The following is a 16,677-nucleotide window of genomic DNA, read 5'->3' as shown; positions in this document are numbered from 1 at the left end:
TTTAGAATATATGAAATCATGAGAAATCATGAAATCATAAATGTCACGTCTATTCTGTATTTTATCTGTGCTTGTATACTATTTATATGTATAAGTACATAAATATTATGTCTATGGTATGATAGCGGTAAAATATTTGTGATGCAATTATTTAAATATATTTGTATCAAATTTACCAATCATTACGATAATGATACTAGATGGCACTAGTAATCACGAACATACAAATTATCAAAAAATAATACATAACCTAAACTGTCAAATTATACATAGATTACGTCGAATAATATTATAAGTATTTTTTACACAAAGTTTTAACTCAATAGTTTTTTTCTTCGATGTAGTTCATTGTGTAAATAGTTAGGTATGCTTAAACATGTATAAGCATTTATATCATAAAATATAATTTAATATAATTTATATTTTTTCATATAAAATTCTAATATTTATAAAATTGATTAAATAATTATTATATTTTTGTTTTTTTTTTACAGTTAGTCCTTAATTATGTGTGAATTACCACCAGAATTAATTATTAAACCATTAGCTCTTATTGGCTTAAGTGGTTTAGATATTGCCAATCCTATACATCGGTCAATTTGGGATGCATTCAGTAATAATCGAAGATTAGAAAGTTCTGCCATACAATTTAAATTACTTACTCCTACTCATGAATTTCCTACAGTAAAACCTAAGGTTTTTTATTGTAATCATAAAATATAACTTGTGTATATTATTATTGAATTATTAAATTATTATTGATATATTTTAGAGAAATTCATATGAATATTATAAACCCAAAGGAATATTAAAACGTAATTGGATGAATAAATATCTTAATGAAATTCCAGCTGTAGTTGTTGTATTTTATAATTTAGATTGGAATGATCCACAATGGAATGAGAAAAAAATGGAATGTGCTTCTAAAGTACAATCTCTTAGGTATTTCTTATATCATATATTATTATTATAAATATTATTTATTAAAAAATGTAACTAATGTTTTTAATTATTTATTCATTTAGAAATGCTTTGGATGGAAGAACTACAAAAATAGCTGTAGTACTTATACAGCAATGTACACAACCTCCACCAGGTTCTGAAAATGCTATTGCAACTGAACGTGCTACAGCTGTATGTGGAGCATGTGAACTATCTCCAAAGTTATTATATATTTTGCCACATGGAAATCATTTATTAGGATACATATCTAGGTATATTAATAAATTGTAAATTCTTGATTATATTATGATTATATTTATATATATTATAGATTGGAAAGTGCTTTATATGATCTAGCACAAAACTTTTATCATCATGAATATCGTATTGTCAAAGGACATAGAGATCAACTTAATAAAACTGTGCAAAAAAATACATATAAACATTTATTTGTACGCCATCAATTTAAAATGGCATTTTTAAATGAATTAAAACAAGATCAAAATTTAGCTCAGAAGTAAGTATAATAAAATTAAAAAAAATTTGAGCACAAATAAAATATATAAAATTTATTTTATAGGCATTATACTCAAGCATATAATCACTTATTAGAAATACAAATAACAGACACAAATGTAATGGAAATTACAACTATTGCTTCTTTTATAAATTACAAATTATGTAAAATAATGTTCAACTTAAATGTTCCTAAAGATGCTATATCACAATTTAGACTTCATACTGACAGGTCAGAAATATTCATAATAAGTTTATTAAAATAAGTATGTAATAATTATAATATTAAAATTATTTACAATAACATTAAATTGGTAGTGCAGATTCAAATTATGGACTGGTCCAAAGGAACTTATATTTGAACATCATGCTTGGATGTGTAGTCAATTTTCCACATTTGCAGAATTATTTGATGATGCTATTCGACAAGGACTTCCTGCTGTTCAAACTCAGCATCCTGGATATTATTTTCAATCAGCAGCTCATCATGCAGGTTTAAGACAAGCAGCTTGTAAAGAACTTTGTCAGGTATACATAGATTGGAATATTTAATAAATAATATTTTTATACAAAATTTTTATTATAAATGTATGTAATTTTAGAATGTAAATAGCTATCCAGAGCCTGATCCATTAGCAGGAGAAGAAAAACTTGAATTCTATGGACAGCGACCATGGCGTCCTGGAAAATTAAGTGCAGAACCTGCAGATTCTATGAAAGAAGTATTTGCTATACAGGCTTTACAGTATAAAGAAAAATATACAGTTAATCATTCAGTAAGGATAAGTTTACTTAAGATTTTTTTATTTAAAAATTTTCACTCATTTTTATCAATTTCATATAAAAAATTACTATAAAATTACTATATTTTCTGATATATAATTATTATACTATATTTTCAGAATATAATCATTGGTTTATTGGGCAATGCAATTTCACAATTTAAAGTATATAGATGTCCACGCATGAGAAGAGTATTAGGTAAAATATATTTAATTAAAAGAAATAATATAAATATTTATTTGATAATATACATAATAATTGTTTTAGTTGTACAAATGGCTGAAGAATATTATAATTGTAAGGATTATGGAAAAGTTCTAACGTAAGTCAAAAGAATATTAATATATATGTACACAAATTTATTGTAAAACAAAAATAATACAAAAAAATTTTGTACTATTCATTAGTCCAAAGTTTGACTCTAACATTATTTTTATCTAGACATATTTCATTACTTAACATCAAAATCATAAAATTTGATTGGCCAGATTATTGATGCACATGTTGTGGGAATATCACGGTGAACGGTGGCCTGTCTTAATCACAAATATCTTAAAAAATGCTTTGCGTGCGGCATATCTTTCCACGAATATTCAAGATTACATCACCTTGGCATTTGAAGCTTTGGGACCTTCTACTACATTTTCGGAGGATTATAAAATTGTTATCTATAATAATATCATTAATATTCTTCATGTGAGTTTTTATACAATTTTATACAATATCATCTTAATTTTATATAATTAAATATTTGTAATTAATTAATTATACAAAATATGAAATTATAGAAAAAACCACCAACTCCGGATTATGATTTACCCGATGATGTGAAATATCCCGCAATAGAAAAATGGGTAATCGAACTTAATCAATCAGAACCAATTGTTTTTACAATTGATGATAATAATATGAGTTCGTTTATAGAAGTTAAAGCAAGGTTTTTACAACCAAAATATGCAGTCAATTCTACGGTTAGTGTGGAAGTCATTATTAGGTAATTTTATAAGCTTACATTATTTTTATATATATATATATATATATAAAAAAAAGACAACTTCTAATAAAATTTATATTTTGTTTAGAAATTCATATATTAATACTATTGAATTTTCTAAAATATCAATAACAATTAATAATCCAGGATATAATGAAGAATTTATTATTAATGATACCAAACATAGCAATCTTATTTTTCATGGAAAAGAAATGAAAAAATTTCTTCATCAATTTCAAGCTCCACAAAAAAATGATAGTAATGAAATGCGCATTACTACAATTTCATTGTATATGGGTAATGATGAAAGTTGCTGTATTATTTTGAGATTTTCTGCTCTAGGGAGAGAAACAAATTTTTTAAGCCGATTATATCCTGAAATACAACAACTTCGGTATGTTTACAGTAAAATATTTTTATTGCATATTTTTATGCAAAAAACTTATTCATTTTATATTTATAATAGTAGAGGAGAATTCGAAACAATACAACCATTAATCAGTGCCGAAATAAAACAGGAAGAATCTAGTCTGAGTATAAGTGCAGAATCAAATAATCCGGCGCTTTTAGGAGAATGGCTCCCTATTAATATATCTGTTACTACTAATGAAGAAATATCATCAGCATTTTTAAATGTATTACTTGTATCTGATGGAACAAATGAACAATCAAGTATGTATGTAATTATTAAAAAAATATTTACCATGTTTGTTGATTATAATTTCATTAAATTATAGCGGAATTGAGCTTAACAATGAATAATAAACAATCGGTAATATCGGTATCTATTAATAATTTGGGAAAGAATTGCGTAACTCGTCAAACTGTATATTTAAGGGCTCACAAAGTTGGTGATCGAGATATACATATAAAGGTATATATTATTTTAATAAATCTCTTTAATTTTTATGTAATAAAGTAATGCATACATATATAATTTTATTGTAACAGGTAGAATATTCAAGATCTAAACAAATTAAAGGATTTAAAGAATTAATATATTCATTGTCAGTTACAAAACCATTTGAAATATCAACATTATTTTATACATCACTTTTTGAACCATTAACAAAAGGTTTTATTTATGAACCATTTATAATTATGCCCCATATTTCTTGTATCTCTCCATGGCCTATATATATTATAAATACTTCTATAGAATTGGTAAATAATATTTTTATTGATTTTTATTATTTTTTATTTTATATTATTTTTTATTCATGATATAATTATATAATTATTTATTATTTATAGGGAGATTCAATAGAAAGAGAAAGTGAAGATCAACCAATATCTGTTTTGGCTGGTATTACATTATCTGAAAATGAAACGGGTACAGATGCATATTATTTGATACCAAAAGTGAGTGGTGAACAACCTATTAGTACAGGTGTTTATACCATTAGATGGAAACGGTAAACAAAATTATATTATTTTTATTATTAAAATTATTAAAATGATTAAATATTAATATTCTAATATTTAATATTAATATTCTTTATTTTAGTGCAAATGATGATAATGCATTAGAAACTAGCAGTAGTGTTACTTTAGCTCCGTTAGGAATTGAAGATGCAGTAATTGGTTTAGAAGCTAAATTACCTGCTCATGGTTGGGTTCGTACACCGTTACTAATATCGTATTTCATAAAAAATCACTCCGACCATATGATTACGTTACGATTGACTATGGAAGCCAGTGATGCCTTTATGTTTGCTGGACAAAAACAAGTAAATATTTATCTTAAATTGTAAAAGTTTATAATATAATAATAAACTTCACTAATTTAATTTATATTTTTTAATTTTTCAATTTTAGATTGATATTTATATACTTCCAAAAAATGAAAGAAAAGTTGAATGGATTTTACGACCATTAGTGGCAGGTTTTGTACAACTCCCAACATTATCATTAACAATTCCTGATGGTAATAATTTTATTAATTAATGTATTTTTAATAATTACATGTTAATCAAGTTTAATTACATTCATACATAACATTCATATAGATGAATACAAATTAAGTAAAACGCGACTTTTGGAAGTGGTAGAGAGATCAATACCAAGTCATATATACATTCTTGTAAGTATTATAATTTTATTGAAATTTACATATACAAAGTTAAAATTTGCATATTTTTTTTTTATAGCCAACTTCACAAACTATAGAAGAATAAACAAAATATTAAATGTAGTAAGGAGATAGATAATAGAGAAAAAAGAAATTTTGTTTTTTTATCATAATACATTATTAAATTACAGATACATTCTCTATACATTCTTAAATATAAAAAAATTTTCGTATTTAAAATTATAAATACTAATTTGTTAAATATAATTTATTTAAGTTACTTTAAAGTGTAATAAACAAAAGTTCCTTATCCTTAAATATACATTTAATTTAATCAACATAGATATTTATTGATGCGGGCGGCGGATATCGATTATATTACCATACCTATATTTCTATAGAAACCACATTTATACAACCAAATGTGGACAGTGTGAAGTACATTTTTGATAATTCATAATAAATGAAAACATTTTAAAATTAAAAATTATAATAAATTTGAAGAAAATAATGAATTGTGAATATAAAGATTATAAATAATAACATATTGATAATGTCCGATAATAATCATGTTTCTTTGGAAAAATCACAAAATAAAAAGCATTTGCAAGAATTCTTAACACCTATTTTTCGTATAAATTCAGAGGAATCTTTGATTCGTAATAGAAAATTTTTAAAGGTACGCTATTATTGCTGAATTCATATATAATTTATATATAATTTATATATTAATTCATATATAATCTTAAACATTAAGTTTTTTTATAAATATTTTGCAAATTAAATGTTAAATAGATATTTTTATATTTTATTACATAATTAATATTTAGTATAATGAGAAATTATGTATGCAAAATTAAAAAAAATTTTAAATTAGGATCTAGAACTGGCAAAAGCACGTTTACGAACTTACGCTGCATATACACCAACTGATCGAGAATTACAACAACGTGCAATGGAATATCGCAAACATCTTCAGAAATATATATGAAATTTTGCTTCATAACAAGTTGATTTCATGTTGCAAATGAAGTACATCCATTCAGTTTGATAACTCGAGCCGAACGAACAAACTTTCAAGTGAAAAGTTTGTTGATCGTTAGGATCGATGCACCAAACTGATAATTCAACCGATTATATTAGACTAATAAAATAAAAAATATAAACTAAATTTTATTATAAAAATTTATAATACTATTATAAGAATTTAAAATAATATATTAGAATAAAATATTTTAACTTTATAATTATTTAATTTTACTTAAAAAAAAGAAAATATATACTTACATTGCAAGATGATCTATTACTATGAATTCTACAATATAGACAAATAGTTCTTATATAAAAAAATGTAAAAAGAGAACGTGCGGACAAGTACGAATACTATTCACCTGCAAAAATGAAATATTCACGTTCATTTTTTACGTGTGACGGTATTATCATCGCTCGTAATTACTGACACGTAGAACGTATATGTACGATAGGATAAGTTCGTTTCAGAAGTTACCTGATAACGACCTAAACCAATAATTCGACAAAAAGCTATATAATACTTCCACATTATATTTCATTTGTAAGTATTTTTACAAAAATATTAAAATATGTCATTATCATATATAAATTTTTTTCATAACTTAAAATAAAACATTTACAATGATTTCTTTGAAATACATCTTATTTAAAATCATAATTAATAAGATGTATTTCATGAAGATATATATATATCATAATATTAATAAGATGATTTTAAAGCATTAATATTTTAAATCTTACTTACCTGTTTATTGATAACACAAACATTTTTTATTATTCTATTTTTTAATCGTTCTATATCGAACAAAAATTTAACTAGAACTGATATAAAGCAGCTGTATCCAATAAAGTCTTAATATATAATTATATATTTCTACATGACTATATTATTTAACCATTTGAGTAAACAAATTGACATTGAAATTTTTTGATTTAAATATTGTAGATAGTCTAAACATCTGTATCAATAGCATTTTTATCTCTTATATAGCATCTTCCTTTTGTAATTTTATCTTCATGATAATGCAATTTTTAATAATTCGAAAAATATAATTAGGTTTGATTTAAAGAAAAATGAAATAGAAAGTTTTATGAGACATTTTTAATTGCAACTATTTATTACAATAAATAAACATACAAACATAAACAATTAGATTTTCTTTAAATAAATTATATTTGAATTTAATACCAATCGTTTTTTTAGTAAAACTATAAAAAGAAGTTAATACAAGTAGTACGAAATGATAGCATGTATCGCTTTGAAGTCATTTATCGCCGAGTTATGCATAAAATACACATTGATATAACTGTGTTGCATTAGTAAAACATTAATGCATTATCGTTGTTGGTTACCAAATGTAATATCCATTAAAATAATATGTACCATTAAATTTTATAAAAACATCGTTCATTGGCCTTGTAAGTAATATCATTTATTACTTTTAAGATATTTTTAAGTTATGACTCATTTTTAAACAAACTGAAAAAGGAAAAATCGTAATTTTATCTATAGTTAGTAGAATACTGTAGTGACACTATATCTTTGGAATGGTTTTTTTCAAAATTGTGATATGTAATCATTTCTTAATATTATTTTGTAAAAATATGAAAAAATTATAATATAAATATAAATGAAAAAATTTGATTAAATTAAAAAAATATATTATTTTTCAATTATTTTAAAAAAATAATGATTTTTAATAAATTATAGTTCATAATATAATTAATAAATTAAATTCAATAATTTGAAGCACAAGTATTGTGGAAGTACATAAGATAATGTAATATTGTAATACATTTTCATTGTTTGTACATAACACATACAGAATGTATAGATGTACTAAAATAATTATATGTTTAAATTAAATATTTTTATATACATTTAATGTGGCTTGCAAAAAACTAATTTTTCTAATTTAACACTTGCTATCTTACCCCTATCAGTTTACATCTAAACTTTGCTTATCATTAAGTACTTATAAAACTGTTAATTATAGGTGCAATTTTTTCAGGATAATTTAAATGTACATGATGAGTTCCCTCTACTTTATGATATTCAAATCTTTTAGCACCTATTTTTATTTGATCTAAAACTTTATCATAAGATTCAGGATAATCAAGTTTCAATCCAGGTATAGCACGAATATTAAGGTAAGCACACTTTATCCGAGTTGCATATACAAGTACCATATCTAAAGATATTGTACCCAGTGCAGAAACCTAAATTAAATTATATATGAAATATCTTATATTATTATAAAATATCAATATTAATTAATATTAATCTATAGTTGTTATTTTTAGATCACAATTTATGGAATTGTAGGTTATCAGTTGGGTCATATTCTAATTGCAGATTATTAGTGACCTAACGATACAAACTATAGATTAATATTATATAATATAATAAATTCATATGTATATAATTTATATATATATATATATATAAATATTATATATATATATATATATATTGTATATATATATAAATTATATATCATAACGAATAAAATGTTACCTTTAATCGCGGATCACGTGAAAAATAATATCGTTCGGATTCATTGGCAGGTCGCAAACCACGTTTCATTAATATTATGGCACTTTCTCTGGTTATGGAACCTTTATAAGCATCTTCAACAATGCTAAGCACTTCATCATAACTATAAGATGGAATACTGTCAGATTGTAGCAATTCATATTTTAAAAATTTGTCAATACTATCACTGAGTATAGCAACATTTTTTGCCACATCTTTTACACTAGGACTTGCAATATCTAAACTTATCATGAATTCCACTTCATCAGGATAAAATGCAGCATATAAAAATGATATTGCCCCTCCTAAGGAATGTCCAAGTAATTTGACCTATGATAATCATATTTAATTATATATTAAAATATGTAAAAATATGTAAAAAAATAGAAAATTATTATTTATGAATATTAATTCAAAATGAATAATTATGAATATAAAATAATGTATGGATATAAATTTATTTTATAAAATATACTTTTTATATCATGCAAAATTGGAACAAACACTTTCAAGGCTGACTGTTATATAACAATAATGATGAAACAATATTTTTCGTTTAATAGATTTTATGATTCATTGATATGATAGTTATTTAAACTACAAATTGAGTGGTAATAATTAATCCACTCGCTAACCTTCTTCCATTTGAAATATTTTACAATTCTACGAAGTAGAATAATACCATCCCAGTAAACATAATAGTATTGACTTTTTGGATAATGGGAAGATAAACCATGACCAGGCATATCCAAACAAAGTACTGAAATCTCATCACATAATAAAGGAATCAAAGTGTCAAAACTGCCAGCATTATCTTGACGTCCATGCAGAGCCACTATTGGTTGGATCCCTTTAGGACCCCACCATTTGCCTGCAGGTAAGTGATTATTGAAAAAATTTAAAATAATTTTTAGATTTAATTACTTTAAATATATAGAAATATATTAAAATTTATATTTCCTAAAAAAAAACATTTTTAGATAAAAATTTTAATATGAAACAAAGTTGTAGCTGAACAATAAAAATTTATTGTGATTTTGAAAATATATATATGACCTATAGTTATACAACGATAGTACATGACTTACAATGCATTGTATATATGAATACATATAATGATTAATTATGTAAAATTTTAATTAAGTTTATAACAGTCAACCTTGTTCCAAGTAAATTTTATATCAATTTAGTCACTATAGAGGTAATTATATATAATATATGTAATATAACAATTTTTCTATTATAAATAAGTCCAAAATGATATCAATATAAATATTTATGTATATTATCAAAAAATTAAGTATGAAAATAAAAAATTTTTATGTGAAAAAAATTAAAATTAATAAATGATCGTTGTATAACTTGTATTTGCTAGCTAACCTTGTTCCAGTTATAATATTTAACAAGTCTACGTAGTATAACAAGCCCATCCCAAAATACATAATAAAATTGTCCAGTAGGAAGATGGGAAGATAGACCATGACCTGGCAAATCTATAGCTAGAATGGCTACATTTGATGGTAATAATGGAATTAATTTATCAAATGTTCCAGCATTATCTTGCCAGCCATGTATTGCTACTATGGGCTGTTGATCCATTGGTCCCCACCATTTGCCTAAATTTATTATCATTATACTTTGATATTTTGTAAATATTATTAGAATATTATTAATAAAAGAAAATTTTTCATATATATATTTATAACTGCAATTAAAATGAATTACAATATTTACTGACCGCTTAAGTAACCCCATGGTACAGGTATTTGAATTTCTTCCACATCTGAAAATTATTAATATTTTACAATAATTAATTAAAAAACTGTAATATAAAAATATATCAGTAAATAAAATAGTAACTTACTATGTACTTTATGTCCATTTATACTTTCAGTAGAATCACTAGCTTTATCAACTGTATTCATTTGGCTGATAATAAAATACTAATAATGTTTAAAATTTATAAAGAATTATTTCTCTTATATATATATATATATATTTAACAATTTTCCTGAAAAAAGTTCATGAAATAAAAATATCAATTATTCTCTATATTAAAAATGAATTAAGTATGTGTATAGTTATTTTAAGTCATAACTTATATATAATATAATTATTACCTTTTTTGAAATTAAAAATGATACGTTATATATTTTTATTATATTTTTAATTTATTTATGTATTTTATGAGAAATTTGTTAATAATTTATTTTATTATCAAATAAACGTTTGAAAACTTATTTGAAGAAATCTTTAATATTATATAATTCTTACAAATATTATATTTCGAATTTTGATGAAATTATTTAAAACTTAATGTAATACTTTACTGTGCGTTTCCCAAATATATTAGGTATCAAAGGATTACACAGCACTTTTATCTAAGATAAGTCTACTTTTTTAACATATAACACATTGGAAGACATACTTACGTATTATATATATATATACATATATGATGTATGTATATATCTTATGTATATTATAGATATATATATAGTAGTATATATATAAATCTCTTTTATGTCGTCTTTCACTTATGATATGATGTGTTCATAATTTTATATTTTTACGTCAATTTATTGACTCAGCAAAAAGCAGAGAATTATAAAAAGAAATATATGAAATTAATGTAATAAATAATTTAATAATGGTTCGATTAAAACAAAATTTTGCAGTTAAAAAGTTTTAAATGTATAGTGAAAATAATATATAAAAATAGTTTATGGTTATTAAAATTTATATACTGATTTTATTGAAAAATCATATAACTTGTAACATTATTGCAATTATAATGCATTTTTTAATAATACTGAAGTTATAATGTAAATTATTTTAGGTTATTTCTTTTTTGTTTTGTTGTCAACTGTTACTGTTAAAATGGAAAATAAGGAATATATAGTGAAAACTATAATTCATGCAGGTACAAAAATAATTAATTTTGTACCTGGAACTAAAGTATGCATATATCTTAAATTAATTCTGTTTAAATTAAGTATAAATTTTAACTTATATTAAAAATTATAAATAGAATTATATTTTAATCTTTAGGTATTTTTTCATTTTAAAACAACAAAATGTGATCCACAGAGAACAATAATAGATGACAGTAAAGTAATGGGAAATCCAATGGAACTTGTTTTAGGAAAAAAATTTAAACTTGAAGTATGGGAAGTTATTGTACAAAAAATGGCATTAAATGAAGTGGCTTGTTTTAGAATTGACAAAAGTGTATGTTTATGATACTTTAAAAGAATATTATAGTATTTAAAATTAATGTTTTAATAGTATTTATTGTTTTAGCTAGTCACAGCATATCCATTTGTGTCTAAAACTTTGAGAGAAGTTGGAAAACCAGAATCAAAAAAACGTAGTCATTGTTGTGGTGTAACTTTGCAAAATGAAGGAATTGGATATGATGATTTAAACGAACTTATCAAATATCCTCAAGATTTAGAATTTACAATTGGTATAATTATCAATTCAATTAAATAAATAACTAATTTTTAATTTAATTTAATAAATTATAATTTTAAGTTGCTAATTTCTTATTTATTAAATATATAAAAATTATATTAATTTTTTTAGAGCTTATCAAAATCATTTTACCTGATGAATATGAAAAAGAAGTATGGCAAATGACAGAAGATGAGAAATTAAAAAGCATTCCAGATATAAAAGAAAAAGGAAATATATTATTTAAAGAAAAAAATTATAATGCTGCATGTGAAATGTATGCAAAAGGTATTGGCATATTAGAACAACTTATGCTTGGGTTAGTATATGATATATGCACATATTGTTATTATATTTATTGATTATTAATTTTTTCTTTTATATATATTTTATTTACATATAATTTATAGAGAAAAACCAAATGAAGAAGAATGGTTAGCTTTAAATCAATTGAAAACTCCATTACTTTTAAATTATGCACAATGTAAATTAATTCAAGAAGAATATTATGCAGTTATTGAACATTGTACAACAGTTCTTAAACATAATCCAGGTTTATTATTTTATATTTTTTTTATTTATTTATTTATTTTTTTTACATTATTTACATTGTATATATTATATATTATATTATAGACAATATATATATTTATCATTCTTAGATAATGTAAAAGCATTATACAAGAGAGGTAAAGCATACATAGGTGTTTGGAATGAAGAAGAAGCAATTAAAGATCTAACAAGAGTTGTTGAATTGGATTCCACATTACAACATATAATTGAAAAGGAATTACGAGCATTTTCTGCAGCAATCAAAGAAAAAAATCAATTAGAAAAAAAGAAATTATTAAAACTCTTTAAATAAATGTATAAATATTGTATAATTTATATAGATTTTATATATATAGCATGCAATATATTTATAAAATTATAAAATTTCTCTTCTCTCTTTTTCAGTAAAGCGACTTAGAAGATAAATATTTTTTTGTCACAATTATTATATAAGAGAGTTGTACAAATTGTTCATAGTATAATTTCAATATTGTAAAATCTTAATTTATCCGAAATTAAATATAAATATTTTTCAATATAAAGTTTTCATAATTTTTATTATTTAAAAAATATTTATAAAATTATATTATTATTAATCATATTATATTAATTATAAAATTATTTATAAAATACTTATCTTATAATATTACTATTTATTATTATTTATATTTAAAAATTCTACACATTTTAAGAATAATACATCATGAAATCACTTATAATTATTGAATTTTTTTTGAGTATTTTACCACATTGATAGTTATATATTAAGCTGAATTTGAAATTTTTAATTTTTACATTTTAAATAAAATAATTTTTAAATAAATAATATATAATTTTTGGTTTGATATCATTTAAGGAATATTTTTTGAAAATTGTATTGAATATTTAAATGAAAAATAAATTCGAATTTGTGAAATTCGTTATATATAATATAATAATATAATAATTGAGATATTTTTTTTTTGTATAAAATTATATTATTTCTCTTTTATTTTAAAATAAATTTAAAAATTTAAAAATTAATTATATTAAAATTGTTTGTAATTTAAAATAAAAATCTTACATTTTTATAATTTTACTAAAAGTTATCAAATATGTTATAATAATTTGCGAAATATATTATTTTTCATTATTTATGTAACTATTGAATAAAACATATTATTATATTATATTATATAATTTATAAATTATTTTTTATTCATGTTAGATTTTTATCGAAAATATATTTTAATTCTCACAAATAAATCAAATTAGTTAAATTAAACATCAGAAGTAATTTTCAACTAATAATATTTTTTATGTTATCTTTTAGAATTTTATTTTTATACTATTTATAAATTTTCTTTTAAATCTAGTTTTGAAACGAAATCTAAATTAGTTAATCAAGTCATGAGTGTGACTGTTGATCGACAGAAAAGTATCATGTTTAATTTATGGCATAATTTATTTTATGTTATTCTAATTAAGCTTAAAATATGGAATGTTTGATTTTCTTAAATATAAATCTGTATTAATTATTCTTAAGGTAATTACGTAAATTAGTTGCATATGAAACTGTTATGATATAATCTAACCTAAATAGCATTTTGATTTTAATATGTAAAATGATTTATAAAAATAATTTGTAAATAAAAATATTTTAGTATCTTGTATTCCTTTTTTTTGTTTTTAATTATATAACATTTTGTGTAAATCAATGTAAGAATTATATCAAATTTATTCAAAATGATTTTAATATTTATTTAAATAAGTTATTTAAAACTGATAGAATAAAATATTTAACATTAAAAATTTTTAGATTTAATAAATACGAAAATCTGTATAAAATGAAACTTGTGTCTAAAAATGTTGATAAAGATGGAGAAGGGTAAGTAATTTGTTATTTTGAATAAATTATAATGAAAAAAAATAGTAAAATTAAAAAAAATATATATTATTAGGAGTGTGTCTCTTGTCCCTGAAAATACAGAAGATATGTGGCATGCGTATAATCTTATTGGTGAAGGAGATTTTGTTACTTGTTCTACTATTAGGTAATTAATTTTAATATCAATTTTAATTATACATTAATATAATAAATTATAACATTTTACTTAATACTATTATAATTAATATTATCAATATTATTTTTTTAGAAAAGTGCAAATGGAATCTGCAACTGGTAGTTCTAACAGTTATAGAGTTAGAACTACTTTGACTATATGTGTAGAAGGTATTGACTTTGATACCCAAGCATGTGTTTTAAGACTGAAAGGTAGAAATGTAGAAGAGAATAAATATGTTAAGGTAATTTTTTAATTTAAATTGATTAAAAATATATCTTACTTAAATTATATTATAATATATAATATATTATAATAATAACAACTCTTCATAGACAGGAGCATATCATACACTGGATGTAGAACAAAATAGAAAATTTACAATTACAAAAACTAAATGGGATTCTATTTCTTTGGAAAGAGTTGACACTGCTTGTGATCCTACACAGGTAAAATTTAAAATAAAAATAATAACAATTAATTAATAAAATTTAATGAAATAGAATACTTTATTTTAGAATGCAGATGTTGCTGCTGTTGTAATGCAAGAAGGTATAGCACATATTTGCTTAATAACTTCCAATATGACAATAGTTCGAGCAAAAATAGATCAAGTTATTCCTAGAAAAAGAAAAGGAAATGTTTCACAGCATGAAAAGGTTGTTTTAAAAATTTATTAAATTATCTTAAATATTATAAATTATTATAAATTAATTTTAAATAATATTTTATATTTTAATTTCATATTTTAATAAATTTTTAGGGTTTAACAAGGTTTTATGATAACATAATGCAAGGAATTTTGAGACACATCAATTTTGATATTGTGAAATGTATTATTCTTGCAAGTCCTGGATTTGTTAAGGATCAATTTATGGATTATATGATTCAACAGGCCATTAAATTAGATAATAAAGTAATATTAGAAAATAAAGGAAAATTTTTACTTGTGCATTCTAGTTCAGGTTTCAAACACTCTTTGAAAGGTATATTATTTTTTCAAATTAAATAAATACAATATATTTTTTGTAATATATTTTTTTTACAACAGAGATTTTAGCTGAACCAACAGTAATATCGCGAATTTCGGAAACGAAAGCATCAGGTGAAGTAAAAGCACTAGAAACATTTTATACAATATTACAGACTGATTCTTCTAGAGCTTTTTATGGAAAGAAACACATTGAGAAAGCTAATGGATCTCAAGCTATTGAAACACTACTTATTTCAGATAAATTATTTAGGTAATAATAATATATTATTTTTATATGATAGATTAAAATCATATATTTATGATTATAATAATTGTATGCAGATGTCAAGATATTAATTTAAGAAAGGAATATGTTGAATTAGTTGAAAGTATAAAAGACTCTGGTGGAGATGTAAAAATATTTTCAAGTTTGCATGTCTCAGGTGAACGTAAGTTGAATCAATTATTCAAGTTTCAGATGTTGTAAGACATATCTATATTAATAATAATTTTCTAATAATAATTATTAATAATAATTTTCTAATAATATTGTATATAGAATTAGATCAACTTACTGGAATAGCAGCTATATTACGTTTTCCTATGCCAGAATTAGAGGACGAAAGTGATGACGAAAGCGATTCAGATGAAGAGGATTAAATAAGCTAAAATAATATGCTAATGTATAACTTTGTATCTGTTTGTGCTGTGCGCAATCAAAAATACAACAAAATAAAATATAAAATATATTAATAAAAAAAATTAATATTTTCCTCGTTT

The 16,677-nt window shown here is 22.2% G+C and overlaps 5 protein-coding genes across 23 annotated transcripts; 4 read left to right on the top strand and 1 right to left on the bottom strand.

Annotated features, from left to right (window-relative positions):
• The first annotated feature begins 59 nt into the window (after nt 1-59).
• gry (trafficking protein particle complex subunit 11 gry) lies at nt 60-5,624 on the top strand. 2 transcript variants are annotated; one of them, XM_012493606.3, is made up of 21 exons: nt 60-364; nt 495-696; nt 773-942; nt 1,026-1,214; nt 1,274-1,459; nt 1,523-1,690; nt 1,782-1,986; nt 2,061-2,234; nt 2,361-2,439; nt 2,509-2,563; nt 2,730-2,937; nt 3,030-3,235; nt 3,324-3,629; nt 3,705-3,907; nt 3,973-4,109; nt 4,187-4,399; nt 4,490-4,650; nt 4,743-4,965; nt 5,054-5,162; nt 5,245-5,318; nt 5,386-5,624. In XM_012493606.3, the coding sequence occupies exons 2-21, from the start codon at nt 508-510 to the stop codon at nt 5,410-5,412; spliced, it is 3,282 nt and encodes a 1,093-aa protein (XP_012349060.1). In that variant the 5' UTR covers nt 60-364; nt 495-507; the 3' UTR covers nt 5,413-5,624. The 2 variants fall into 2 exon arrangements, with proteins under 2 accessions (XP_012349060.1, XP_012349058.1); XM_012493604.3 differs by having other exon boundaries at nt 3,702-3,907.
• On the top strand, nt 5,468-6,553 carry LOC147657452 (uncharacterized). Its single transcript, XM_086909498.1, has 2 exons — nt 5,468-5,985; nt 6,184-6,553. The coding sequence occupies exons 1-2, from the start codon at nt 5,860-5,862 to the stop codon at nt 6,295-6,297; spliced, it is 240 nt and encodes a 79-aa protein (XP_086765624.1). The 5' UTR covers nt 5,468-5,859; the 3' UTR covers nt 6,298-6,553.
• An 872-nt stretch (nt 6,554-7,425) lies between these two features.
• On the bottom strand, nt 7,426-11,317 carry LOC100872525 (putative serine hydrolase). Of its 3 annotated transcripts, none has more exons than XM_086909495.1 (7): nt 10,995-11,313; nt 10,739-10,885; nt 10,613-10,657; nt 10,255-10,490; nt 8,857-9,204; nt 8,274-8,558; nt 7,426-7,818 (listed from the first exon to the last, which is right to left on the bottom strand). In XM_086909495.1, exons 2-6 carry the CDS (start codon nt 10,797-10,799, stop codon nt 8,307-8,309), a joined length of 942 nt encoding a protein of 313 aa, XP_086765621.1. In that variant the 5' UTR covers nt 10,800-10,885; nt 10,995-11,313; the 3' UTR covers nt 7,426-7,818; nt 8,274-8,306. The 3 variants fall into 3 exon arrangements, with proteins under 3 accessions (XP_086765621.1, XP_086765623.1, XP_086765622.1); XM_086909497.1 differs by lacking the exon at nt 10,255-10,490 and adding an exon at nt 9,510-9,745; XM_086909496.1 differs by lacking the exon at nt 10,255-10,490 and adding an exon at nt 9,510-9,745 and having other exon boundaries at nt 7,426-8,558; nt 10,995-11,317.
• On the top strand, nt 9,612-13,424 carry LOC116414225 (AH receptor-interacting protein-like). Of its 16 annotated transcripts, none has more exons than XM_086909482.1 (7): nt 9,624-9,751; nt 11,714-11,832; nt 11,926-12,105; nt 12,178-12,343; nt 12,463-12,649; nt 12,741-12,883; nt 12,993-13,424. In XM_086909482.1, the coding sequence occupies exons 2-7, from the start codon at nt 11,755-11,757 to the stop codon at nt 13,193-13,195; spliced, it is 957 nt and encodes a 318-aa protein (XP_086765608.1). In that variant the 5' UTR covers nt 9,624-9,751; nt 11,714-11,754; the 3' UTR covers nt 13,196-13,424. The 16 variants fall into 16 exon arrangements, with proteins under 16 accessions (XP_086765620.1, XP_086765619.1, XP_086765608.1 ...); XM_086909479.1 differs by lacking the exon at nt 9,624-9,751 and adding an exon at nt 11,345-11,506; XM_086909481.1 differs by lacking the exon at nt 9,624-9,751 and adding an exon at nt 11,367-11,527.
• A 630-nt stretch (nt 13,425-14,054) lies between these two features.
• pelo (pelota mRNA surveillance and ribosome rescue factor) lies at nt 14,055-16,659 on the top strand. The gene is made up of 10 exons (XM_012493610.3): nt 14,055-14,407; nt 14,681-14,749; nt 14,823-14,915; nt 15,018-15,168; nt 15,260-15,373; nt 15,443-15,583; nt 15,688-15,910; nt 15,976-16,168; nt 16,240-16,346; nt 16,457-16,659. The coding sequence occupies exons 2-10, from the start codon at nt 14,709-14,711 to the stop codon at nt 16,555-16,557; spliced, it is 1,164 nt and encodes a 387-aa protein (XP_012349064.1). The 5' UTR covers nt 14,055-14,407; nt 14,681-14,708; the 3' UTR covers nt 16,558-16,659.
• Nucleotides 16,660-16,677: the final 18 nt, after the last annotated feature.

The sequence above is a fragment of the Apis florea genome, unplaced genomic scaffold, assembly GCF_048593485.1.
Source record: "Apis florea isolate Af1SG1 unplaced genomic scaffold, ASM4859348v1 contig_3158_pilon, whole genome shotgun sequence".
In the NCBI taxonomy this organism is placed as follows: domain Eukaryota; kingdom Metazoa; phylum Arthropoda; class Insecta; order Hymenoptera; family Apidae; genus Apis; species Apis florea.
This window is presented reverse-complemented; position numbering and strand designations above follow the sequence as displayed.

What these genes read in the sequence shown, in the direction of transcription:
- gry (XM_012493604.3), top strand. Translation starts at nt 508, where the DNA reads ATGTGTGAATTACCACCAGAATTAATTATTAAACCATTAGCTCTTATT. An exon ending in TTTAGACTTCATACTGACAG is followed by an intron (nt 1,691 to 1,781) that starts GTCAGAAATATT and finishes TTGGTAGTGCAG; the next exon opens with ATTCAAATTATGGACTGGTC. An exon ending in CCTGAAATACAACAACTTCG is followed by an intron (nt 3,630 to 3,701) that starts GTATGTTTACAG and finishes TATTTATAATAG; the next exon opens with TAGAGGAGAATTCGAAACAA.
- LOC147657452 (XM_086909498.1), top strand. Translation starts at nt 5,860, where the DNA reads ATGTCCGATAATAATCATGTTTCTTTGGAAAAATCACAAAATAAAAAG. An exon ending in GTAATAGAAAATTTTTAAAG is followed by an intron (nt 5,986 to 6,183) that starts GTACGCTATTAT and finishes ATTTTAAATTAG; the next exon opens with GATCTAGAACTGGCAAAAGC.
- LOC116414225 (XM_086909482.1), top strand. Translation starts at nt 11,755, where the DNA reads ATGGAAAATAAGGAATATATAGTGAAAACTATAATTCATGCAGGTACA. An exon ending in GTTTTAGAATTGACAAAAGT is followed by an intron (nt 12,106 to 12,177) that starts GTATGTTTATGA and finishes TTATTGTTTTAG; the next exon opens with CTAGTCACAGCATATCCATT. An exon ending in AGATTTAGAATTTACAATTG is followed by an intron (nt 12,344 to 12,462) that starts GTATAATTATCA and finishes TAATTTTTTTAG; the next exon opens with AGCTTATCAAAATCATTTTA.
- pelo (XM_012493610.3), top strand. Translation starts at nt 14,709, where the DNA reads ATGAAACTTGTGTCTAAAAATGTTGATAAAGATGGAGAAGG. An exon ending in GTTACTTGTTCTACTATTAG is followed by an intron (nt 14,916 to 15,017) that starts GTAATTAATTTT and finishes TTATTTTTTTAG; the next exon opens with AAAAGTGCAAATGGAATCTG. An exon ending in AAGAGAATAAATATGTTAAG is followed by an intron (nt 15,169 to 15,259) that starts GTAATTTTTTAA and finishes AACTCTTCATAG; the next exon opens with ACAGGAGCATATCATACACT.
- LOC100872525 (XM_086909496.1), bottom strand. Translation starts at nt 10,799, where the DNA reads ATGAATACAGTTGATAAAGCTAGTGATTCTACTGAAAGTATAAATGGA. An exon ending in ACCATGGGGTTACTTAAGCG is followed by an intron (nt 9,746 to 10,612) that starts GTCAGTAAATAT and finishes ACTTACCTGCAG; the next exon opens with GCAAATGGTGGGGTCCTAAA. An exon ending in AATATTTCAAATGGAAGAAG is followed by an intron (nt 9,205 to 9,509) that starts GTTAGCGAGTGG and finishes TGATTATCATAG; the next exon opens with GTCAAATTACTTGGACATTC.